The sequence below is a fragment of the Lissotriton helveticus genome, chromosome 3_1 (assembly GCF_964261635.1).
Source record: "Lissotriton helveticus chromosome 3_1, aLisHel1.1, whole genome shotgun sequence".
Taxonomy (NCBI): Eukaryota; Metazoa; Chordata; class Amphibia; order Caudata; family Salamandridae; genus Lissotriton; species Lissotriton helveticus.
The window spans coordinates 939,777,642-939,803,174 of NC_136061.1; the positions used below are offsets into that span (position 1 = coordinate 939,777,642).

Consider the following 25,533-nt stretch of genomic DNA (forward strand, 5'->3'; position numbering starts at 1 on the left):
GCCCAGACCTCTCCACCACCCAACTCAATGTCTCTTCCAAATGAGCGGCCAAATGAGTATCCATCAAGTAGATCACCTACGTATGCCCCAGAAGAAGTGGTTGATATAGGCCCAGCTTTGGAAGGTATGGATGGATGGGTACCTAAATTCTTTGTTTTCCCGGAGTTCAAATTGCACTGGGAAGATGATTCTTCACCTCCGTTAGTATCCGATGCGGTGCCTAATATAATCTTGCAGGAAGTAACTATAGAAGATAAGAGAAATAAAAGGCCTCGGATAGTGACTCCGGGAGAAAATTCTTCAAATCTGGGGGCCGCTATACTGAACTCTATGCAAGCAACAGTAGTAGCTCTAACTCACCACTCTAACAAAATGGATATTCAGGTGGATTTGCTGAACACGATGGCTGTATTTGTGTCTGGAATAGACGAGAAACTCGAAAAACTAAACGCACTAGTTACAAGGGCCCAATCAAATCATTTAAATGACTTTCAAGTCTGTTCCTGTAAGGAGATAGTTGAGAAACTCGTGCAACTTCTAGGTATAATGCAAGCCATACTGGGCGAAGTTAAAAACAACCTCGGCCCCAAGTTTCGGCACAGCACTATATTGAATGAGGTAATACTCAGTCCTAAGGACGTAACTGATTCGAGTGGATTGGTTTCCTGTGAACGGCCACTAGTGGAGGAAGCTGTGGATATAGTGGAGATTAACCCTGAAACTCCGTCCGTGGTACTACATGAAACATCTGGGGACGGCAGCACAAAAACTATTGCTTCAAACCCACCACGACAAACCAAAAGGGAAAGGAAATGTGCAAGAAAAAGAAGGAATAAAATTTGTTCAGGCAATTTAGAGAGCTTGTTTCCCCCCCAAACTCCAGAACAGGATGATCAGGATTGTCTAGGGATGACCCAAATGAGCCCAAAGTCTCAGGGTGCCATCGTGGCCCCATCTCAAGATGTTGTTCACAATAAGGCAGCTTGCCTTACAAATCTAAGGGCATCAATATTACCCTCGGGGAAGCTGCAAGCAAAAGAACGCTTGGTAGAAGAATTCAAAAAACCTCTCCAAAGTGAACAGCCTCTCTTGGAACCCCAGTTGCAGGTAACAACTATTGATAGTCAACAAGCCGTAAAAAGTGGTGTTGGTCCTGATGAACTTCTTGGTTTAAACAACTCGGGTCAGATGTTGCTGTGGATCCCAGAATTTAAATCGAGGGGTTCTCCAGATATATTAAACCGTTCAAACATCTTAAAACTGCTCAAAGCCCTGCCGGGCCCATGCAAAGTCCAATGACATTTCTTCTATTAAGTTTCTGCCTGCAAGAAGATGTCAGCTTACGGATCCGACTTTAGTCACCTTCTCATCCTCTGTGCTTCCGGCTGTGGTTCTGGAAAAGAAAACACACCTAAAGGCCTGGGGCATCAAAGTAACAACCTATCATCCTGTCCTATCTGGACCGAGGAGGGAAGGCGGCCATTATTTTGTTAGATCTCAGTGCTGCGTTCGACACGGTTAACCATGCCATTTTATTACATCGACTTAATGGCATGGGAGTGTCGGGCGCAGCTCTGATATGGCTGACCTCCTTCCTGAAAGACCGCTTTTTCCAGGTCTTTGAGGGAGAGGCTGTCTCTACCAAGCAGCCACTGAGTTGTGGGGTCCCTCAGGGCTCTGCCCTGAGCCCCACACTTTTTAATGTTTACATGAGGCCCCTGGCGGAGTTGGTCCATCCTTTTGGCATTAGAATTGTCACCTATGCAGATGACACCCAGCTTGTGGTCTCATTGAACCAAGCTGAGGGGTCGTCTGGCTCTCTGGGTCCCTGCTTGGAGGCAGTGGCCAGATGGATGGAGCTCTCCTGCCTCAGATTAAATGGGGGAAAAACAGAAATCATGTTATTAGGTAATCCATCACCCAACATTCTTGCCCCCTCGTGCCCAAAGTGCCTGGGACCCCTCCACCCCCGCCCCCCAAGACACAAATAAAGAGCCTGGGAGTCTGGTTGGATAGCTCCCTTGATTTTATGGTTCAGGCCACTAATACCTCATCTACCTGCTATGGTTTGATGAGAATGCTCCGGAAGATCCTCCCTTTGCTTCCGTTTCAGGTGAGGAGAATCATGGTCCAGGCCCTGATACTCTCTCACCTGGATTATGGCAATGCTCTCTATTTAGGAGCCCCTAGGGCTACAATCAATAAGCTGCAGGTTACACAGAACTGTGCAGCTAGACTGCTTTATCAAATTCCTCGCTGGCAGTCTGCCAAACCCGCTCTCAGGAAGCTTTATTGGCTTCCTGTTGCAGCGAGGATACAGTTTAAAGCTATGTGTCTGACCCAGAAAGCAATTTACAGGACTGGTCCAGCTATAATGCATTCTTTAGTATCTCCCCCACAGACCTCAGCGCTCCAGCTCATTACAGTTAGCCACCTCGAATAAGATAAACAAGGCCCGATGGGGTGGCCGTTCGTTTTCATTCAATGCTAGTAAAATCTGGAATTCCCTGCCCCTCACTCTCAGAAAGAATAATAATCTGCTGGCATTCAGAAAGCTTTTAAAAACCCACCTGTTTGGAACAACCTGTTAGCACTCTGCCCTGTCGTCGCTCCGATTCTAGCCATCGGCGCTGCGAGGCCTGAGGGTAGTCTATGCGCTATACAAATATAATTTTTATTTCATTTGATTTCATCATGGAGATAGATATCCCCACATATTGCTCGCAGGGCCATTATCAAGTGAGCAGCCGGGGCCCTCTGCGTCTGTATTAAGAGGAGCTGGCGGAAGGGCCTCCCCTGCAGTTTATCACAAATCATACTCAGATCTCACCAAAATGTTTGTTAGAGTAACTAATGACACAACTGCTGATCGGCCACAAAGATTGGTTACACTTAACGAGCATGGAGTTGGTTACCGCAGGCGTTGTCTCGAGCCCGGAATGCCCAAGACTGATGCGAGGGAAGTCCACCAAAAATAATTCAGAGCGGCCTGGAAGTGTGCTGATGGAACATTATCGGCTTACAGACAAAACTTTCAGACCCAGGTTTCACAGGTTTCCTGCGAACCTTTGATATCTTAATGTTCCAGGAAACTTGGGCGCAGTCGTCTATCCCTCTCATTGGTTACAAGGAATACACAAAATTAGCTGAAAGAGTGCATATGGGAGGGCAAAAGGGGGTCTGGCAATTTATATAAATACAAACATAATTCTTGAAACAGTGGAAGTGTATGTGGGCGACCCAAATATGCTGGTACTAAATCTTGAAGGTCGGGACAGTAACCACAAAGAATCAATTATCATCGTAAATCTGTACATCAATCCAAAGCAGAACGCCACATCTTCCAGGAGAATAGCAGCTCATCTATCCCAGTTAAAAGATAGCCACAACAAGGCACAATGGCTAGTTTCTGGTGACTTTAACCTCAACCTTTTTCATTTTCCTTCTGAAGAACATAGCGACGCAGTGGGCCCCCTCCCAGAACAAGTAATGCCATCAATCTTACGAAGGGACAACTCATGTGAGGAACTCATAAAAGCCTGTGAACTATTGGGCCTGCTAGTATTAAATGGCCGAAAACCATCTGATATTCCACCTGGCTGGTCAAGGGTTTGTGGCGACACGGTCTCAATCATAGACTATACTCTTGCTTCACTGCCCCTTTACCATCAGGTCTGTGATTATAGGATATGTCATTGTGTGGAAAGTGACCACAACCCTCAAGTAATCAAGATGAACACATCGCTGGGCAAACTTGAGGCTTTTCGTACATTGATGGGAGAAATATACTCAGAACATCTGAAACGCCTGAAGTGGAGCCCTGGCTCCATCAAGTCATTAGTGCAGGACGGGGTCATAAGTCTACAGAACTTAGCCCAATGTGAGCTCAATCCAATAGCGACTTGGGAGAACCTCGCTAAAAATATGACTAAAACCCAAAATGAGAAGAGTCACAAGAAGGGAATTCGACTTGATCATGGCAAATCGTTAATTCTGCCTGTTCAAATTTGGAACATGAGAAAGGAAACAGGCAGACTCTTTTGGCAAGTACACCAACATCCAGGAGACCCTTACCTACTACAACAGTTCCGTAATGAAAGACGGCAGCTAAGAAAAGAGATCTGGAAGTACAAACAAGCCAAACAGGAAACACTATGGGCCCAGTTACAACATGCCTCCAAAACGCATGACTCGAAAAGATTTTGGTATATAATAAATCGGAACGAGAAAGGCTCTGCAGCTGCAAATAATGCCAATATCAGTGAGACAGACTGGGTACATTATTTAAAGTCACATTTCAAGAGTGATTTGATTCATCACACTAATACATTCTGCCCAAATAAAACCACTGTGGTACAGCAGAAAATCACAGCAGCTGAAGTAGAGATGGTAATCAAAAAGTCCAGGGCCGACTGTGCCCCAGGTCCAAATGGGTTGCCACAGGCTTTATTTAAACATCTTTCCAATAAATGGGCTGTTTTTCTAGCATCAATGTTCAATTTCATTTTGGAAAACAACGTTATTCCGGATAGCTGGAGGGGCTCCATCCTTCATCCCATTTTCAAAAAAGGCCTGGTCTGTTTGCCTAACAACTATAGGCTAATAGCACTGATGGATGTTGAGTTAAAATATTTTTCAACGTTAATACTCCACAATCTGGAATTCTGGGCGCTTGGCAATGGAAGAATTCCCCTAAATCAAACTGCCTTCCAAAGGGGCCAGGGTACTTTAACCAATCTTATGGCCCTGAGTTTAATCAGGAACAGAGCGAAAGCAACCAGGACACCTCTTTACTTGTGCTTTGTTGATTTTAACAGAAAAAGCACCACTGGGTTTGGGCTCCCAACAGTAAGGCCAAGCTGCTGACCAAGTGTAAATAATTGGTGTGATAGTGCAGTATGTGGATGTATAGTGTATGATTGGTTTACTTGTTGAGTGACTGTGAATATCGAATGAATGTTAATATGTACAAATCAATGTTTTATCAAGTTGTTGTATGTGTTTTGTAGATGTTGAAAATGTACAATTGGTGAAATTTAACCAACAAATGTAATTGAAATAAAATAAAACAAATGATTAATTCAAAGTGAAGTTAAAGTCTCACATCCACATTGCGTTTAATTCAAATATGTAGTGGAAAAAAGGAGGATTAGAAAAAACAGTATTAGCAATTGTTCAGTTATTTATTGTTGATTTTAAAGCAGCTTTTGATGGTGTCCCTCGGGACAAATTATGGGCTAAGCTTAAGCAATGGGGCATCCCATCGAGCATCCTACAAGCAATTAGACTTGTATATTCCAACACATGGGTCAAAATCAAAATCGGAGACAGCTATTGCGTATCAAGGAAGGTCCAAACAACTTTAGGTGTAAAACAGGGCTGTGTCCTAGCCCCCTTCCTTTTTAACCTATTTTTGGCAGATCTTTCCACTGAGATTGACAAACAGATTGCCCACGCTCCGACTGTAGGAGGTAAACAATTGTCACAAATCCTCTATGCAGATGACCTGGTGTTGTTGAGCAACACACGAATAGGACTCTAAAGGCTGCTCAACACTCTGGGAGCTTACACTGAAAAGAACGGACTGGAAATACATTTTTCAAAAACAAGTGTGATGGTGTGCAATCATCCCGTCAAGACAAATCGAAAATGGGTTATTAACGGAAACAAAATTGAGGAGTTCAAACTCTACGTATACCTAGGAGTGAAAATAGATGCAAATTCCTCCTTTGTTTCCCAGAATAAGGCGATTAGGGCGAAAGCGCAGACCCTTAATTACGGCTTCTCGTCACTGGCCAGATCTATTAAAGGTCACAATCTAAAGTCCATGGGATCAGTTCTAAAAGCCAAACTGTTGCTAACCCTTGCATATGGAATGGAGATTAAGCTGCTCTTTTGTTAGAAAAACTGATGATAAGAGCATATAAACACATTTTTAGGCTCCCCAAGTCGGCTTCTCTGGCGCAAATCTGGCTAGAATTTCTGCTTAGAAAACAGACACTCGCTAGGCCGGCGGCGTTCGTAAAGCTGTGTTATAACTTGCGAGCAGCAGCAGCAGAAAACACTTGGCAAATCTAGTCTGGATTGAAATTAACTTGCAAAGGGTCAACTGTGCTTACAAGACCTTTTCAAGCAAACAGCATTAAGACGCTTGATCTGGGTAACCTTTGGAACTCTAATATCTCTAGGCAAATCTTTAAGAAGCTTGCAAATAAATCTACAAAATTGCAAAGTTGGATGGCAGACAAAGATACCCTGTCAAAACGTCGCCACGGGTGGCTGGTGTTGAAATCATATTGCACTTTAAGGGAATTAGCCTTGCTAGCTGCGCCTTACCACTGGAAGATCAAAGAGTCGTTTTTGGCCCTAAGATTTGGAGAAATACCCACACTAGACCGCATGCCAAAATGGAGGATGTCCGATCAAAGTGAAGACCAGTCTTGCCGTCTATGCCACCAGGGGCCTGAATCTCTGCTTCACATCATCTGTGTGTGTCCCTCTTTGATGGTTCAACGAAGAGTTCTATTAAGACAGGAGTTCCTTGAACAGGGAATTAGGTCCTGCAGGCAAGCACTGGTGGAGTCCATGGACCCAATTAACACCATGCTGAACATTAGACTGACTCAGTTATTGATCTGTTTTAAGACAATTATCAGCTAACAGGATATGTGATGTGTAATCTGGAGGTGGTCCCTGAATGTAATCCTAAATTGTGATAACTTGGAAACCCCTAATGTTAACCGAGCAGGCACGGTAACTGTGAAGGCCGGCTGCTAGTGACTAAAACTTTTAGTTCCCTATCCCATTGGACTCAGATAATTACTTTATCTATTTTTGTATTATTAATGATGTGAATATTTGTATCATTGTTATTCATAGTGGGTTTCATAGTCCATCTGACACCGTATTCATACCTTTCTTAGTACTGCTTATAGGCATTTTAATTATATATATTATTGTACTTGAGAGACATTTTAGTTATCTTTGCAAAAAGCTTGCCTTTTTATACATTAGGGTAACAAATAATTTCTGTTTAGTCACTTTTTTTCTAACAAAGATTACGTGGGTATCCTGACTAAAATTTCTAGGAAGGAAAAGTGAAGAAAGCAAATGGTATGTAGCGTGAAGAGTCAAGGTTGTACTAGCTGTATGACATACCTGTTTTAAATCCATTTTACTTTTTATTCGTTATGTACTTTTTAACCGTGTGATTTTGTTTATGGCTTTAATTGACTAATAAACTAAACTAAACTATAAAAAAAATAAAGCAAAGTGCTCGTTCTATCACAAATCCGTGGATTTCTTTGGATACATCTTCTCGCGTGAAGGACTCCAGGTGGACCCGAAGAAAGAAGTCTCCATTTGGGCGGCCCAAGTACCTACCACTCTGACCGAAGTCCGCAGCTTCCTAGAGATGGCCACGTACTGTGGCCACTTCAAACCAAACGTGGCCTCCCTGTCGGAGTGGCTGTGAGCTCTTACACGCTGTGGTACGCCCTGGGACTGGACCCTGAAAACAAATGCAGCTTTCCACCCCATCAAGCAAGCGCTGATAGAAAAACAGTCATGGCATATTTTCACCCAGGGAGGCGCACCGAGCTAGTGGTCAATGCAAGCCTGGTTGGCCTGGGAGCTGTTCTCCTCCAAGAAAGCGAAGAAAAAGAGTGGAGGCCTATCGCATATGCCAGCAGAGCACTCTCAGACACCGGGATGATACGCCTAAATTGAGAGGGAGGCTCTCGCCATCAAGTGGGCGTGCCAGCACTTCCATTTGTACCTATTCGGGCACGACTTTTGGGTAGTTACTGATCACAAGCCTCTGATTCCCCTGTTTTCTGGAACGTTCAGGCTAGCCCCTCCCAGGATAGAAAGATGGGCTGTGCAACTTCAAGCTTATCCGTTTGAGGTTGTGTTTCGCCCCGGTGCCAGAAATCCGGCAGACTATCTATTGCGGCATCCGATCGTGGCTGACACGCGACAGCCTCATGCTGACGAAGAACACATGGAAGAGTTCATAAGGATGATATCCAAGGAGGCGTGCCCCAAAGCACTGACACTGGAGGAAATTGCAGCAGCCGCGGCACTAGATGAGAACCTGTCAAAAGTCAAAGATGCACTGCTGTCGAGAGGGTGGCAAAACGTCCTAGAGAGGGCATGCTCCCTGAATGCAGAGGATCACCATGTGAGGCATCAGCTGTGGAGAGTCCGCAGCGAGTTGAGTGAAGGGGAACACGGAATCATTCTACACAGCCACGCCATCGTAATACCGAGCAAGCTACAGAATCAGGTCATAGACCTTGCACACATCAGACTCCAAGGAATGGCCAAGACCAAGGTACGCCTCTGCAGCAAAGTGTGGTTCCCTAGTATGGATGCCCTAGCAGAAGAAGTGATTTGGAACTGCCACTCGTGCACGATCACCGGAAGTGACCCAGCTCCGGCACCGGTCATAACAGAGGACCCTGCGCCGAACCATGGTCCAAAGTGAGCATCGACTTTGGGAGTTTTCCCAATGTCTGCAGTACTCTAGTCTTAATGGACTCACACTCGAAGTACCCTGTTGTCTAGTTGATTTCTTCCACAGCATTTCCTCATGTCCAAGCTATTCTAGACAAGACGTTTGCACTGTTGAGCCTCTCTGATGAGATTAAATCTGACAACGGACCCCCGTTCCAAGACAGGGAGTTCCAGGACTACCTAGCTGGAAAGGCCATCCGACATCGGAAGATCACTCCTCAATGGCCACTAGCAAACGGTGTGATCGAACGTTTTATGCGGACCCTCAACCAGAGGTTGAGAATTGGAGTGGAAAAGGGTGAAGATGCTGGGAGCTCTCTCCACAAGTTCCTGAACGGATATCGAAAAACCCCAGTCAGCACCACCCGCTGCTCACTGTCCCATCTGCTGTTCTGGTGCGCCTCACGGGATAGAATCCCGGAGGATCCGGCTTAGCGCCTCGCTGAACTTCACCGTGAAGCCACCCAGACCCGGTGAGAAATCACCAACCGGAAGGCAAGCCTTGTGTGTGGGCAACCATGATGTAATAAAAGCAGGTACCCTGGGTGGAAGTTCTGGATGCCTTATGAGCCTGATGTGTGGACCGTCATCGCCATCCAAGGAACCATGGTTTCCTCCAAAATGGGTATGCGATTGGTGACCCGAAATGTGTCGTGGTTCAAGAAGGTGACTGGGCCTCACCCCAATGGGGAGCAGAATGCTAACTGGAGATGGAAGACGACTCATTCATGGATCCCATACCATCCCCAGTGGCGGCTAGAGAGGACCGTGGCCTTGCCGGGACCGGTGAGGCCGTCCCAGGTATTGATCTATGCAAAAAAAACAGTTGATGGACAGATGCAGAACAATGTCATACATTCACCTCAGTACAGAGATCTGGGCCTAAATCCATCATTTTTTTGCTCACCATGCCATTTCAGTTTTAACCCAGCCATATGCAAATCAGTCTTGACCCTGTGCCACATGGGAACAGTCCAGCCCGAACTGCCAAGCCAAGTCCTCACTAGACTGGAAACAAGCGTTTGCTGTAACACTTTTCGCCCTAAGTGGGATAGGTATGCCCAGACGAGGATCCCTTGCTCGCTGTGCCACTGGATTCAAGATAGCCTGGCTGAAGAAGGTTGACATACCCTGAAACCGGTCCCAGGAGGCTTGTTTCCAGTCCAGAGAGGACCTGGCCTGGCAGTTTGGTCTGGACTGTTCCCATGAGGCACAGGGTCAAGACTGATTTGCATATGGCTTGGTTCAAACTGGGGTGGCATAGTGGGCAAAAGAGCGATGGATTTAACCCAGATCTTTTGACTGGGGGAGAATGTTTGCATTGTCAGCATTCCGTCCATCATTTGTTTGCTGTAACACCAGGTATTGATCTGGCATGCCAGAATACCTCGAGCATGCCCTTGGCCTGCAGCACGGATAGGGTAAGGCCCAAGACTAACCTCTGGGGGCCAGACGTATGGTCTCCGGCCTAATCCTGCCCCCAGCCAGCAGCTCAGAGACTTTGTGAGTGTTGTACCTCTACTGCAAGAACCGTATGAGTGATGGACACTAAAGAAAAGGAGGGAGGTAGAGAGCCACCCGGCCTCTCCACAACTATGTTGCAGATGTAGCACTCCTTAGTGCGGGCTTGCCCCGAGGAGACAATTAACGGGCAAAAGACCACTCAAGGTCTTTGCCCACATTGAGTTAACCAACTGTGTTTTGTATGTGGGGGTACTGGGTAGGCCTCACCTTGGACGCAGCGACCCGCTAGAGGTAAGTCCAGGCTGGTGAAGGACAAGTGGTAGGTCCAGGCTGGTGAAGGAGTAGTGGTAAGTCCAGGATAGTGAGGGAGTGGTATGTCCAGGAAGGATGCGGGCGGTAGGTCCAGGATGGATGAGGAGTGGTAGGTCCAGGCAGGCAGAAGGAAAGCCAGTAGGTCCTGGAGGACTCACCAGCAGGTGAAAGAGAGTTAGAGATGAAGGTGTAAAACCCGTAAGTCTGGGACACAATGACCAGCAGGTCTAAACGAGGATACGAGAGGGAGAGACTGATAGTGTATTTTAATTAATGTGCCAGTTGTTGTATATGTGGAAAGCGAGCCGCTAGATGTATTTTTTGTAAGCTAAGAACCATCACGTAAAAGCAGCTGTTTACACACTAGAGCTACGTCCTGTGCTCGTTCCTTCCGCCGCCTCGCGCTCACTCAGAATCCTGTGCTGCTGAGCACAGAGGACGTACGGCTGCGGAAGTTAATGATTATAGAGCTTAAGGAGATAAAGTTTATCCTCTCGTGAAGAGAACAAACTTTATTCAACCCCTTAAGGTTGCAGCGTCGACATTGCAAAGGTTACCTCCAACCCCCACTGCCCGCCCACACCCCCTCCCCGCGGCCTGAAGGCAGAATCTGTGCGCTGTGGGAGCCCAGAGAGGGGCGAGGATAGCGCGGTCCAGGTAGAGGGAGACCGAGAGCGGGCCAGGGAGAGGGCCGGCGGCCGAGAGCAGACACGGCAGAGGGCAGGTGGTGCCTGGGATAATATGGCAGGTCGAGGACAGAGAAGTCGCATCGGGAGCAGACAGGGGGCAAAATAGGTCGATGAGAGAGCAGCAGGCTGCCGCCTGGAAGAGAGCAGACGGGACAGAAGCTGGAGGAACGGCAGGCGGGGAGAGAGCAGGGGAGTGGGGCCGCTCAGGCAGGTCGAGGCGTGCAGGGCAGCCGAGGAAAGGGAGGGCAGGTCTGGGACGGGAAGGCTGAAGAACGTGGGCAGAGGAGACGGGCCTCAGAGAGAGAAGGGTGGAGAGGAAGGAGAGAGGCAGGGTACAGAGGGCGCCCCAGGAGGTGGCCGGGGAGAGACCAAAGGAGCACCTGATGAGCAAAGAAGAGAACAAGGAGACGACAACACGCGAGCAGCAAGGAAAGGAGGGTGAAGACGCGAAGAAGGGAGAATGGAAGTGAAGGAGAAGAGGAGGGCATGAGGAAGGCCGAATGTGGTAAGGGCGAGGCAGGGAAAGGTTTGCTGCAGGAGAGGAGAGGCGGGAACCTATAGAGGTGAGGAGGGACAATGGAGTGAGAGGAAAAGAAGAAGCGAAGGGGCAAAGTGTAATGAAAGAGACAAGCATTTGAGAAGGAGAAAGGCTAAATGACATAGAAAAAAGACGAGGGACCAGAGAGACAAACTAGCAAATGAAGGAGAGAGGCAGACAGTTGGAGAGAAGACAGAGAATATAGATAAGATTGAAGAACATGAATTATGTGGCTAATCTGGGGAGGTAGGGCATGATTGAGAAAAACAGGTCTCATTGCCATATATTGACCACTGGACAGTCACCAGCTTGAAAAACCCAAGCTTGAGGGGTTCGATCCATGCTGTGAAATAAACATTGATTACAATAATGTGCCAGTGTACCCATCAGAATAGATCCCGGGGACAAGGGCTTTGAAAGCGGGAGAGGGAAGAGGCCACACACATGGGGCAGTAGAGGAGAAATTAGAGGGCTGGCCATGAAAGAAGATCTCATCTGCCTCCCTGAGCACAGGCAGTAGTCCCCTCCATGATATGTAACTGTCTTTTGGCTGCAGACAGGCGTCTCCGATGAAAGAAATGGACGTCTTTGAGGGCCTACACAGTGTGGACCTGTCGCCCATGCCCTCGACCAGCCGAGGTTACGACGTGCTCAAGGCCAAAGATTCCAACACCGCTGTCTATACTGCTTCAGCCTTCTTCCACCAACTGGAGAGCCGCCTCTGGCCACGGACACCAGGACCAGAGAGTCCCCGCCGGGAGGACACCATGCAGAGTGCTCACAGGTGAGTGACCACTGACCAGCATCCAGAGGGCGATGAATAACTGTTTGCAAAGAAAAAGTAGCAGACAAACGCTACACAATCACACAGCCCACTCTTGCAGTGCATTGTAACGGAAAACAAATCAGGGTTGGGGCTGAGAACAGTGATCTGGTCACAGCTTCAATCCATTGTTGGTTGATATTTATAAAGATGATTCTAAAGTGCAATCCTAGCCACATAACTCAACGGTAAAAGAACAATCAACAGTAAAATAGCTAGTGGGTCATCACAAAGGTAGCTATGGGCTCAAACGACAAGTCTTCCATGCTTTGTGAAGACAATGGAGTAAGTGGTATATTCTTAGAGTTTCAATGCTAGGAACAAAAGGGAGGGGGATTAGTTAAGAGTTCGAATTGTCTTTGTTTATGGATGGCCTAGTGTTCATTATGTGGCTTCTTGCCGTGTGATGACTGCTTGTGATGTATAGTTTGTTCTGCGGGTTGGAGCATTGACAGAGAATGAGAACCTTGAAGATGATACAGTCGATTTGTAATGTGGTCCTTGCTTCCCAAAGTGACGGGAAGCATGAGAGGAGTGATTTGATCTGATATCTTTACCCTAAGTGTGAGACGTAGGTATACCCTTTAGTGGTGCGTGAGTGGTTTCAGGAATGCCACCAAGCACAACATTTCTACCATCCATAGAGAGAAAAGAACTGGGAATTCCTGTGGAATACAGCAGAGTGAGTCATGACAAGCTCCAGTGTTACGATTTTGGGGGCCGAGGCAGGAATTGCACCTTTATGCAAATAGGACAAAGTTGGTGAGATGCACACCGGTTTTATCCATCATTCCAACCTTTTATTAGTACTCCTTATTTACTCATTTTTCGGTTTGTTTGGCGTGCAAGCCTGCTCCGCGCTCCGCCCAATTGCGCTGCAATCATACTAACGAACCCGAAGGACCCGGTTCTGGCTCCATCAGACTGCACAGCCATTACCAATCTATGAATCCAATTAATCAAATTAATCTTCAGCTCATCCTTTAATCCGTTTTTTCTTCTCTACTTTTTTTCTCTCAGTTTCACCTTTAAGTATTCTTCAATTCATTTTACTCATTCACATGTTCATTCCCACTTTTCCTCATAAACACAGGAGAGCCAAATGTTTCCATGTCACGATTTATTTAGAAAAACCCAATGCATTTCGGGACCTCCCTTCGTCAAGGGTATCTAGGAAAACAAATCATTTAAGAATGAATCACCTACTATTCTATATTAGACTATTGATACAATACATAAAGTAAAAACATCATTTTGATAAGCCCAAATAATTGACTTCCAAAACATTTGTAATTTCATTCAATCGTCTATTTAAACCTGCCGTCAAACTTCCCCTTAATCTTCCCACATTGTACGTAAAAGTATGGATATTTAGTTAGGACAGGCAATGTTCCAGTGACAAGCACGTAAATGAATTGCAGCGCACGCATGGGCTTCACTTTTACGAAAGGGAAGATTAGTTACTTGTATCTAGTTTTGAAAGTTTGAGGCACGGGTGGTTTGTGCTGTGATCTGTCCAGCTTTCAAAAGAGTAGAAGTCATACCTAGAGTTAGAGAATGGCTGAACATTTTGAGAAAAACATTGCTGGTGATACACAATTTTGGACATATTTTACTGTTACTGTATAACCAACAAGTCACTCGCCACTATTGGCATTCCAATAGGTGCGGCTTAAGAATGGAAGAGCCTTTTGTGCCATTGATGAGTTTAAGCATTCAATAAGTCATCATACATGCATTTACTCTGTCACTCATCTTTTCACTGATTCATTCATTCAGCCATCCTCTGACTCCTTCTTGCATTCACCCTCTGACACAACTGCAATAAAATGCACACACTCAACAACATATGCAAGATAAATTAAAAAAAAAATACAAGTTTAGGAAAGAAAACATGCTACCGCCTAAACATGGTGGGTGTATGCTTGCAGTAATTAAACTAAATATAGCAGCGGGTACATATCTCACAGAGGTAGTGTGAGTGTGTTAGATGTGCTTGGCAGAGTAAGCCTGCGTGAGCCGAAATGATGTGCTATTTGAAGGGCTTGATCTTTAGCACTTTTCTGAAATGAAGTAGGAACGAAGCTGGGAAAATGTCCACTGACATGCGAAGTAGAAGGCTGTGTGGCATCTTGTTTTCTCATTCCTGCATCTCTTGGCCTCTATATCCTATTGCTGTGAGTTATGAGGGGCCACCTATTGCCCTAACTGAAAGCCTTCCCATGTGATATACATCCCAGGCATGAGATAGCAATACATGGCTGTGCAAAGCAGATCTGACCATGTATGGCAGTAGGACATGTGGGTATTTGATATAAGGACACACTGACCCAGAGGGACACTTATTGCTGTGCCCATATCAGCCAGGTAGGTTGGCATGCCCAGGTTGGACCCTGAACCAAAAGCAATTCAAGCATTTTTCGCTATTTTCCACATTAGCCCAGACTGTGCTGAGCAAGCAAGTTGTACCACTTAAAATAGGTCTGGGGGGCTCGAAGGGGGTAGCTCCCAAAATACTTTGGAAAAAAAATGGGGGGAAATGGTCTTTTTTACAGTAACATAACATATAGACTAAAATGTCATATCTTTTAAAGCATATCAAATTATGATCTTACAATACTCCATGAAATCCAGTGGTGCAGAAACAAGGCCCTTGAAACATTATCAATTGATGTATGACCCACCGCAAATGTTTTCAAACAATCTCTTTGAGGCCTTTGACCAGGTTTTAAATGTTGGTGCATACACTAAGGTGATTAAGCACCGATTTAATTTGCTGTAGCAGGAGGTATTTACACTTCTGAAAGAAGAGAACGTTTCCTTTACGAGGCTCAATAAAATGTTACTCTGTAAGTTGCACAGACTGTCTAACTCGTGCTTAGTGCAATCTTCCGGCCCTTTTGATTCCACTATCCCCTTGAATCCCCATGCACCTCTCGGTCCGTCGTGTCATTGCTTTATCATACTCTCCTCCTAGCAAAGAACTGAGTTGACTCATAGTTAGTTTGGTGCTGATTTTAATACACACATAAGTAGATTGTTTAAATGGAACCATTTTGTCCCCAAACATCAGTTTTATCAGATGTAGGAAATGAAAACGTAGTCCTTTCTGTACAATAGCATATATGAAGCATTTCCATTTCCGCTATCGCAGTGATAAGGTGGACACCATCTTACCATGGAAACCCAAAATATGTCAGTAGTTACCCCCATGGTGCCGAGGCTGGCATTTTCTCAGTGCGGTTACCATCAAGCATTGAATGCCCATAACATGGCAAGAATTGTCATCATTGTGGCAGGGTCACAATTGTACCGGGTAAACATTATTGTGGAATGGATAACCACAATACACCAAGTATTAATGCCATTGTGTAAGGAGTGGGTACAGGTGTACATTGAAAACCCACCACATGCCAAGAAGTACCAGCATACTTCAGGGGGCAACATTGTACCAAGAGTGACCAGCATCATACAAACACACTACAAAAGCTACCATTTCGCTATGGGTGGGGCGCAATACTTTCTATTAAAATGTTGCACCCCTAAGAATTTTACACCCTGGGCAACGGCCCCTGTTGACCCCCCACGCTATGCCACTGGCAGTCCAGTCCATTATTTAACTCAGAGAGTATGGTGCAGACAAAGGCCTGTGGAACAGTGAGCACATTTAGATTGTCGCACAGTGGAAAACAAGAAAGCGAAGAGTGAATTGCTTGAATTAAGCTCAACCACTGGTAATAACTCTGGATTGCGATCAATCCATTGTTATTTAAGTGTTTCTCTCCAGGGTGGCATGGTGGAAAATAACATCCATGGGTTGGATTGCGGCCTAAAGTCATTAACAGTGGTTGAGGTCAATTGAAGCAATCCAACCATCACTTTTTTATTTTCACTAGGGCCAGGAGAAGAGGGTGACTCACACAAGGACTGCTGGGCCTGTGCAGCTCCCCACACCTCCCACGCTGCACACTTCCAAGTGGAGTGCTTGTAGGCGCTAGACATGCTCTTGCTACTGCCTGCCTTCACGAAGGCAGTTAAAAAAATATATATATATTTGTCTTGTTGCCTCCACAAACGCAGTTTTAATTAAAATAAATCATATGCATACTTCACTGCAGCGAGCTTTTATAAACACAGTTCCATTGGCTTTGCTTTAAATAGAAAGCTGGACCATTGTCAGCTGTGCTTCACCCATGCTCAAAAAGATTGCTAGCTTGGGCAGGGAGTGACCAGGCTGTAAATCGCACTAGAGAGGGGCGGCTGAGACCAGCGGGCAGCTTATTATTAAAAATAAGTACCAGTTTTGGCCAGGGAAGGAGGCCACAGGTGAATGGTTTGGAGTGCCTCAGTGCTCTGCAGGAGGCTCAAAGAGTGTTACTGACACCTTGCACACTAGCTCTGCCACTGCCCGATTGCACCTGCCACAGGGACTGGGGTGCGAGGCGCACCGGTACAGGAGCCAGATCGGACTATGATTTCTGTGCTACATGGTGCTTATGACACACTGTATTTTCAGAGACTGCTCTTAATTGTATAATGAGTGAGTGGGCACAATAAGTAATGCATTTCCGGTCTGTTGCATGCAATAACCTACAGGGGGCAGAAGAGACAGTAACCGCCACCAGCAGTGGCCATGAGCCTTCAAAACCATCCTCAGCGCCACCGACCTACATTGAAAGTGACCATCATGGCTGGACTGGCACTGGGAGTGCCTTCGTTGAATGCCTTGTTGAAGCTGACATTGACCTTAAAAAGGATGTGAATGGGTAGAGGAGGACAGCAGGGGTCTTTTTGTTTGGATGTTATCCAGTCAAGCTTCAAGAGGCCTTTAATGAAGCATGGGGCCTCAACAAGGGCTATGTACATTTCAGTATGGCTAGGTTGGTCTCTGGGAAGATGGTGAGTGGGACATTACCTCTGTCAAAGTGGGACTGCAATAATGCCTTTATGGCCATTTTGAAGTACATTTCTTGGGTGAAATTATTCATCTTTTGGAGCAGTGAGAATTAGAATCATACGTTCCTAGTTTTGTGTGCAGTGTATGTTTGAAGCTGAAGCTGCTGTTAATATGAAATCTCAGGGACTTGGCATGGCATTGCTGTCAAATTGTAGGGTAAGGTGTTCCAGGTTAATTTTATCAAGCCATACCTCAGACTTCTTGTGCTTGCCATTTTTGCTGATTCCAATGAATTCATTCTTGCTAGAATATAGCTTGAGGTAGGTCTTGGGCAGTCATGCCCGGAGAGTGGTGAGGCACGTCTTCAGTCAAGTGATTTAGTTGTCTGTTATGAATCTTACATGAAGCAAAAATGCCACATTGGTGAAGTTGTAACCCTAAGGAGATAGGTCTTGAAACGTGGTAAAGGCTAGACCTTATAATTGAATATATAACACACAAAGTGCCTAAACCACACTTACTTCAAACAAAAACGATTTCGAGGCTGGAACAATATTTATTAAATCCCAACCAGGCAAACTTATTAAATGCCAATTATTTTGTTATTTTTTGCAAATTACTTTCACATACATTAGCAGGAAAGACAAACTGTACATTGAAATATTTACACTCTTGTACATTATATATAAACAAACAATGTCAAAAATAATGTATCAACATCGAACATCATACAAAGAAATTAATACAATACCAAAAGACAATAATACAAACATATAAAGTCAATGAATGAACAAAGTCAAAGAAATTTGGGGAATATTGTCAAATGGATGACACAAAATCAATAATATCTGGACTAGAGAGTCCTAGTTTTCTTTATAGATAAAACTTTATTCCACCAAAAACTGCCGACGCATTTCGAGGCCAGGACAGATGTCCCTGGACTCTCATCAGGGCTTTTATTCTTTGTGTCAGGCTCTTATGTGGGGAGAAGGAGGCTTCCGGGGCACCGAGTGACTCAATCGGTCGGCGTAGGCAATCTTTACTCCGCCGGTAACCGGCTTGATGGCTAAAAGGGTGTGGCCATCTATGGTGTTCCTTGCCGTGAATGAGATCGTGAAGGAAACAGTTGCGGAGATAGCGCGTCTGGAGAAGGACTGCGAGCGTCGATCATACATTGTATGTAAGGAAAACAAAGCCACAGCCTCAAAATCGTTTTTGTTTGAAGTAAGTGTGGTTTAGGCACTTTGTGTGTTACATTGGTGAAGTTGACATTTCTGCTAACAGAGTGATCATTAGCAGCTGACACAATCAACGGGGTGGTGGGGTAGGTTGAGGGAACGCGGGACGGGGAGCGCGGGGTTGTGTGGTGTTAGTAACAATATGTTTTTAAAAAAAGAACTTACCTGAATCTTCCAGCCGCCTCTCATGTCACGCCTCCTATCCTCTTGCTGGTCCAACCAGCCCCTGGGACAGACTCCCATCCAATCCCCCTGCTAAAAAGAAGTGGGGATTGGCCTGAGCTGGCTGGAAAGATGCTCTCCTCAGACCAGGGAGTCTGTGGGGTTTCTCCAGTCTGACTGTTCAATGCAGTCAGGCTCGAGAAACCTAAGTGCTCATGTGTGCTTTGGCAGGCCAAACACATATGCGCGCTTAAGGAGTGCACATAGCGCTCCTCCTCCCCTCCTCCTATGCCTTGGCCCGCCCCTCCCTACAACACTGGCTCAAAGCCAGCAAATGAAAAATAAAATGATGTTAGAACATTGTTTTATTTTTCATTTGCTAGTTCTGAGCCATGCAGTGGGGCAACGCACCTCTGCCATTGCGGAGGAACTGCCGCTGAGAGTGATCAGTAGTTTCAGGTAGAAATGAAAATTATTGGCAAGATGGACCCATGAGGGTTGCCATGAGTTACCAATATGGGCTCAGATCAGGACAGGCCTGTAGTCAGAAGTATACTTTTAGGGGAGCATGGCTCTTCTCTATGACATACATTAAAGCTGTGCATTATGGGCCTCATTACGATGTCAGTCGGAAAGGCTCCGAACGGCATTCGGATTTTCCTAACCCATGTTGGAACCTATGTTTTCCGACTGACTCAGAAATATTTACGACCAACGGATTACGATAGAAAGTTACTGTTTGGTCTTTCTGACTCGGTTCAGACTGGCATTCGGAGACTCTGAGTCGGTCGGAGCCGAATCGTACAGCTCTACAGACCACGTTTCCGACCGATGTATTACGATGTCAGATTCAGATAGCCTTACTGAATCGGTCTGTCTGACACGTAACGTCTGTCGGAAACTGACAACCAATCTGAGGCCCCCCTTCACCCGGGGGCCTCCGGTTGGTGCAAGTGGGGGTACCCATGGGACCCCTCTTTACAACCATGCACAGCTCTACAGACCACGTTTCCGACCAATGTATTACGATGTCAGATTCGGATAGTCTTACCGAATCGGTCTGTCTGACATGTAACGTCTGTTGGAAACTTACAACCAACCTCCCCAGGGGCCTCTGGTTGGGGCCACTGGGGATACCCATGGGGCCCTCTTTACAACCACGCACAGTGTGGCAGGCACCATCGGGTGCCTGTGAGAGAGTGCAAGGTTTTTCGTAATTACCCCTTTTTAGGTTTCGCCTGGGGCACGGAGCGTTAGCTCCGCCCCCAGAGAAATCTTATGTCTCTACAGTGTACTCTTAGTCCCGCCCTCTGTTCCATTGGCTAGCTCCATAAATGGAGGCTAGCCATTGGAACAGAGATCTGTCCGTCAAGGCTGGACCAGATTCGGGGGCGTTCCCGAGATTTTTTCCCTCTCCACCCACTTCTGTTCGTCATCACGGTGGTGGGTGGGTGTTTTTTTTTTTTTCGAGTGGGCCTGTTTTGTTCCTTTTCAAAGTGTCTGTTGTTGGAGTTGGCTGCAAGATTCGAGTTCCCACGAGGCGATCAGGTAAGGAGCATTTTGTTTATAAATGTGCGTGCGCTGTGATCCTCCCCCCACCCCTCCCGCTGTCCGTGAGCATTTTGTTTATAAATGTGTTTTCACTTTGTAAGTTTACGTACACTTCTAGTGCTGGAGCGCTTTATGTGCCTCTATAGCGCTTGGAAGCGCGTTGCTGCTGGAGGCCGGCGGCGGATCGGCGCGGGAGCCCACTCCGCTTATTTTGCCGACTTGGATTTGCCCAGTTATTTATTTAATTAGCGGGTGCCCACCTCGCGATTTCTGCCCGCCTGCCTGCCTAGCGAGGGCCGCCGCGCTGCCCGCGGCGACCCGAAAGTACCTGGCCGGCCGGCCGGCCAATCCCTTCGCGGCCGGCCGGAAGTCCCGCCCCCGCAGCCCGGAGGAGGGAAAGGGAAGCCTTGGTGTTTGCCGCTTCCCCCTGCCTGGGGGAAGCCTTTGCCGGTGTTGCCGGTCTCCCATGCCTGGAGGGAGACCGGAGAGGAGCCTGACGAGGGAGGAGCGGAGGGGGCGCGGGGCACATTGTCGGTGCCCGCCCCCACCGCAAATCCGTACCGGCAGCAAGGAGAAGCCTGGCGGTGCGAGGAGGAGGGCAGCTTCAGGCGCAGGCGGGGCTCCGGTGTCGTGGAGAGCCCCGCGCTGCCTCAAGAAGAGCCTGGGGTGTTGCTGGCCGGGACGGAGCTGTGCGCAGGTGACCCCGCGGGAGTAGCAGGTGGGGCTGTGGCCGCGCAGTCAGACTGCACTCTCAGAGCGGTGAGTGGGTCACGCTCCTCTTTCTCTCTATAAGCGTCGGGATTATGAGACCCATTTGTGGCTAAAGATAGCCAGGGGTGGCTGTAGTCCGTCCTCTAGGGGCCCATAGAGCGGCTCTGCTGAGGAATGAACACGTAGGCCCCGATGGAGGCTGGAATCCTTTGTCTTGCTGAAGGAGCTCAGCGCTGCGAGGCACCGGGACCTCTTCGAGGCCCGTTACTTCACCCCACGGCTCGCCTGACCCACTCCATACCGCCGTTTTCTGAGGGGGTTATATGCGCACAGGCAGGAGCGCGGGATCCGCCACTGTCGTCAGGCTTCCTCACAGCCCTCCCTGCAGGAGCTCAATGCACCTCACAGCCCTCCCTGCAGGAGCTCAATGCACCTCACCGCCCTCCCTGCAACTCACAGCCCTCCTTCCACCTCACAGCCCTCCTTCCACCTCACAGCCCTCCTTCCAACTCACAGCCCTCCTTCCAACTCACAGCCCTCCTTCCAACTCACAGCCCTCCTTCCACCTCACAGCCCTCCTTCCAACTCACAGCCCTCCTTCCACCTCACAGCCCTCCTTCCACCTCACAGCCCTCCTTCCACCTCACAGCCCTCCTTCCACCTCACAGCCCTCCCTGCAGGAGCTCACTGCACCTCACAATCCTTCCTGCAGGAGCTCACTGCACCTCACAATCCTTCCTGCAGGAACTCACTGCACCCCACAGCCCTCCCTGCAGGAGTTCACTGCACCTCACAGCCCTCCCTGCAGGAGCTCACTGCACCCCCCAGGTGGTTAAGCTGATCTCGCGAGGATAGCTCTGGTTGGTTCCGGAAGTGGGGGTCTACGACTTTGAGACCGCCTTCTCCGTGTTTATTCCACCTGGCTTTGCTGTGGCAGAGACTTGTTTGATATTGGACAAGGTGAGAGCAACTCGACGTGACAGCTTCTTGCATTTCCACCAGAATTTCCAGCCTGTCCTCTCCCTGCCTGTTGTCGTGTCCCGGCGGCAGCAGGCAGGAGCGTGCACTGCGTCCCCGAAGTAACAGCCCTAAAGCAAGCAAGAAGTACGCCCCCCTCCCACCAATCCCTGTTAGGTAGTGGAAACTGTCCAAACTGGGGTGCAGACAGCCCCTCTCACCTTTCGGCTTGGTACCACTGCACCAGCCGCACTACTTCCCTACTGACCGTTCTCCACTTCAGCCCCGTCTAAATTACAATTCCTGCTTGTGACCCTTTTGCCTGCTTGTGCTTGTTTTCCTGACCCTGTTGCCTGCTTGTGCCTCCGTGTGCCCCTGTTGCCTGCTTGTGCCTCCGTGTGCCCCTGTTGCCTGCTTGTGCCTCAGTTTTCGTGCCCCTGTCGCCTGCTTGTGCCTCAGTTTTCGTGCCCCTGTCGCCTGCTTGTGCCTCAGTTTTCGTGCCCCTGTTGCCTGCTTGTGCCTCAGTTTTCGTGCCCCTGTTGCCTGCTTGTGCCTCCGTGTGCCCCTGTTGCCTGCTTGTGCCTCCGTGTGCCCCTGTTGCCTGCTTGTGCCTCCGTGTGCCCCTGTTGCCTGCTTGTGCCCCTGTTGCCTGCTTGTGCCTCCGTGTGCCCCTGTTGCCTGCTTGTGCCTCCGTGTGCCCCTGTCGCCTGCTTGTGCCTCAGTTTTCGTGCCCCTGTTGCCTGCTTGTGCCTCAGTTTTCGTGCCCCTGTTGCCTGCTTGTGCCTCCGTGTGCCCCTGTTGCCTGCTTGTGCCTCCGTGTGCCCCTGTTGCCTGCTTGTGCCTCCGTGTGCCCCTGTTGCCTGCTTGTGCCCCTGTTGCCTGCTTGTGCCTCCGTGTGCCCCTGTTGCCTGCTTGTGCCTCCGTGTGCCCCTGTTGCCTGCTTGTGGCTCCGTGTGCCCCTGTTGCCTGCTTGTGCCTCCGTGTGCCCCTGTTGCCTGCTTGTGCGTCCGTGTGCCCCTGTTGCCTGCTTGTGCCTCCATGTGCCCCTGTTGCCTGCTTGTGCCATGTGGGTGTGTGTGGAGGGCTCTGTGTGGCTGTGTGTGTGGGGAGCTTTGTGTGGCTGTGTGTGGGGAGCTTTGTGTGGCTGTGTGTGGGGAGCTTTGTGTGGCTGTGTGTGTGGGGAGCTTTGTGTGGCTTTGTGTGTGGGGAGCTTTGTGTGGCTGTGTGTGGGGAGCTTTGTGTGGCTGTGTGTGTGGAGGGCTTTGTGTGGCTGTGTGTGTGGGGGGCTCTGTGTGGGTGTGTGTGTGGGGGGGCTCTGTGTGTGTCATTTGCGAGAGATAAAGCTAGTGGCATTGTAAATGACAATGCCATTTATTTATGTTAAAAAAAACATAAATAAAAATGTCAAGAGCAATGCCAATAGCTCTAACTTTAACAAAGGCGAAACCATTGCATTGTAAATGCTTGTTTCAATGGGAGCCTGTGTTGTCAGTTGGAACACAGGCTTCCATTGAAGTCAATGGGAGTCCGACCGAACAGTGTTCGGAAACATCGTAATCGGCCGACTGGCCAAACCCGAGTTGGTCTGAACCGATTCCGACAAGGAGTCATTTGTAATGCTTTCCGACCGATATCATGATGAGGCCCTATATGTGCATTCTTAAAGGTACACACTATCAAAGGTTTTAGAGCACACAATGCTTTTTTTGTGTTTATTTTTACTGGTCTGATTGGTGGTATTTCTAAATATTGACCCCCAGAATATCTTTGTATAAATATCGAGGACAGACTATCCAAAACGTATATGCACATTAGAAAATATAGATTTACCACTTCTCACTCTACATCCACGTACCGTGAAGATATATATATATAAACAAAAGGTGGAGTAAGAAATAGAAAATACATACTTACGTACCTATCAATATTTTGGGTTTGATATTCTCTCCTTGATATTCTGTGCCAGTGAAATTCTGGTTTTGATATTCGGAATGCACACTGTGTGACTCTATGTGAATTAATATGTGGATCTTTAAAGCACACTCAGTCAGCTTTCCACAACCTAACTTTAAATCCTTTCGATTAGATGGGATTTAAATTAGAGAAATGCACAGTTGTGAAGTTGGCTAACTCACAACTTTGTGTAGTTTATAAACTGTTCAACTTTTGTGAACTGCAAAGCTTATAAACTTCTCGTTTTAAAAAACAAAATAAGCTGGCTTCTGATAGATACATCTGCCGTGTGGATTCCTCAATTGTTTTGGGCCGGACAATGTCCTACCTGGGGCATGCTGCATCAGGTAATCCGCACACCAGGAATGCCTGAAGGGGTCAACTTTATCTCAAGTAAAGTTAGGAAGCTTCACCTGTTTAGTAAAGTGTGGAGTATACTTATTATGCCCAACTTCATAAGTTACGTTTTAATTCAACCTGCCACTAATTTAAAATAACTTTACAGAGTGCTAGGAGCATATTCATCAAGGACATTTTGGGAAATTAGTGACGAACAGTGTGTTTTAAATATTTTATGACTGCAGCATGGTAAAAAGTAAATAGAATTTAAATGTAAATTTACAGGGGTAGTTGGGAAGGTCACACAATGAATTTCATAATAAGATTTTGACAGAAGATATATAGTTCAATTCCATTTGAATAAAAGCACCAGTCAAAATTGTATGGACTTGAAGCAGGATCCAGCAATGGCATACACCCTTCATAGTTACAGGCAAACTGTGCGAAAGGTGCTCTACAAAGGAAGACCTCCATCAGACATTAACCATTAAGATAGGTAAGTCGGCATGGTAAAGGATAGGTGATTGTATGAGCTTGGAAAAGGTCAATTTTAGGCCTGTGGCCTAGATGAGTGCACTAGTTTCTCTTCCAGTAAAAGGAGCCATGGATGGGCATGCAGCTGCACAGGCTCTAAGGCTCTGATTGGTGGTTTCACTGTTTGCATCTAGAATCCTGGTCTTTGGTAGTCTCCCTCTTTAATGCTGCTTGCATGGTACCTCCCATTTGTTTCCTACCGAGTTCTTCACTTCTAGAAATGTGAACTTCCTCCTCTCTTTCACATCCAGTAGGCTCCTTGCATAGAATCCTCAGGTGGCACTCTCTATTAGGCTAATGTTGCTTCGATGAGGATGTACTTTTCTGAGTGGTGAATGTTGAAAGCATGGAAGCCTGTCATATGTCATAGAAATGGAAAACAATTACTTGCAAGGGTATTGTTCCGCATTAGTACATGCACAGATAAAAGTCAAGTTTGGTCGTTATGAAACCGTTAAGAGGCTGCCTCATTTAAAAGTACACTAGGAAGCCAAGTCACCTCCATAATATACTTTGGACTTCTCAGCAGGTAGGTTGTACTTTCCAGTTACTATACCAGCAGATGTAGACTTGACTGCTATGCACTAAAGGTAAGGCGTCAGCACTTGTCACCAAGTGCTTTTAGTAACAAATAACGGGGGCTGCCATTGTTAAGCAATTTGTAAAAGGCAATATGATTCAAGTAAGAATGGCTGCACTTTAGTAAAACCTCAAAAATGCAAGGACATTTTTGGATCTTACTCTAGCATCCTTTTTTGACACTAAGTACAACATTGTGCATTGAAATCACTTTGGCCAGCTGTTTTGGCCAAAGCATGACAAGTTATAAATTCCACATAAAATTTCCA

General features: G+C 47.1%; 1 protein-coding gene across 4 annotated transcripts in view; it reads left to right on the plus strand.

Moving 5' to 3' along the window:
• The window catches only part of RAB3IL1 (RAB3A interacting protein like 1), a 308,069-nt gene that overhangs the window by 93,378 nt on the left and 189,158 nt on the right, over window positions 1–25,533 (plus strand). For 3 of the 4 annotated variants that reach the window (XM_078681296.1, XM_078681297.1, XM_078681298.1), the window contains exon 2: window positions 12,077–12,304. In XM_078681296.1, the coding sequence (XP_078537422.1) occupies window positions 12,077–12,304 (228 nt within the window). Of the gene's footprint in view, window positions 1–10,900; window positions 11,488–12,076; window positions 12,305–25,533 lie in introns of those variants that run through there. The other variant, XM_078681299.1, reaches the window with a different exon arrangement.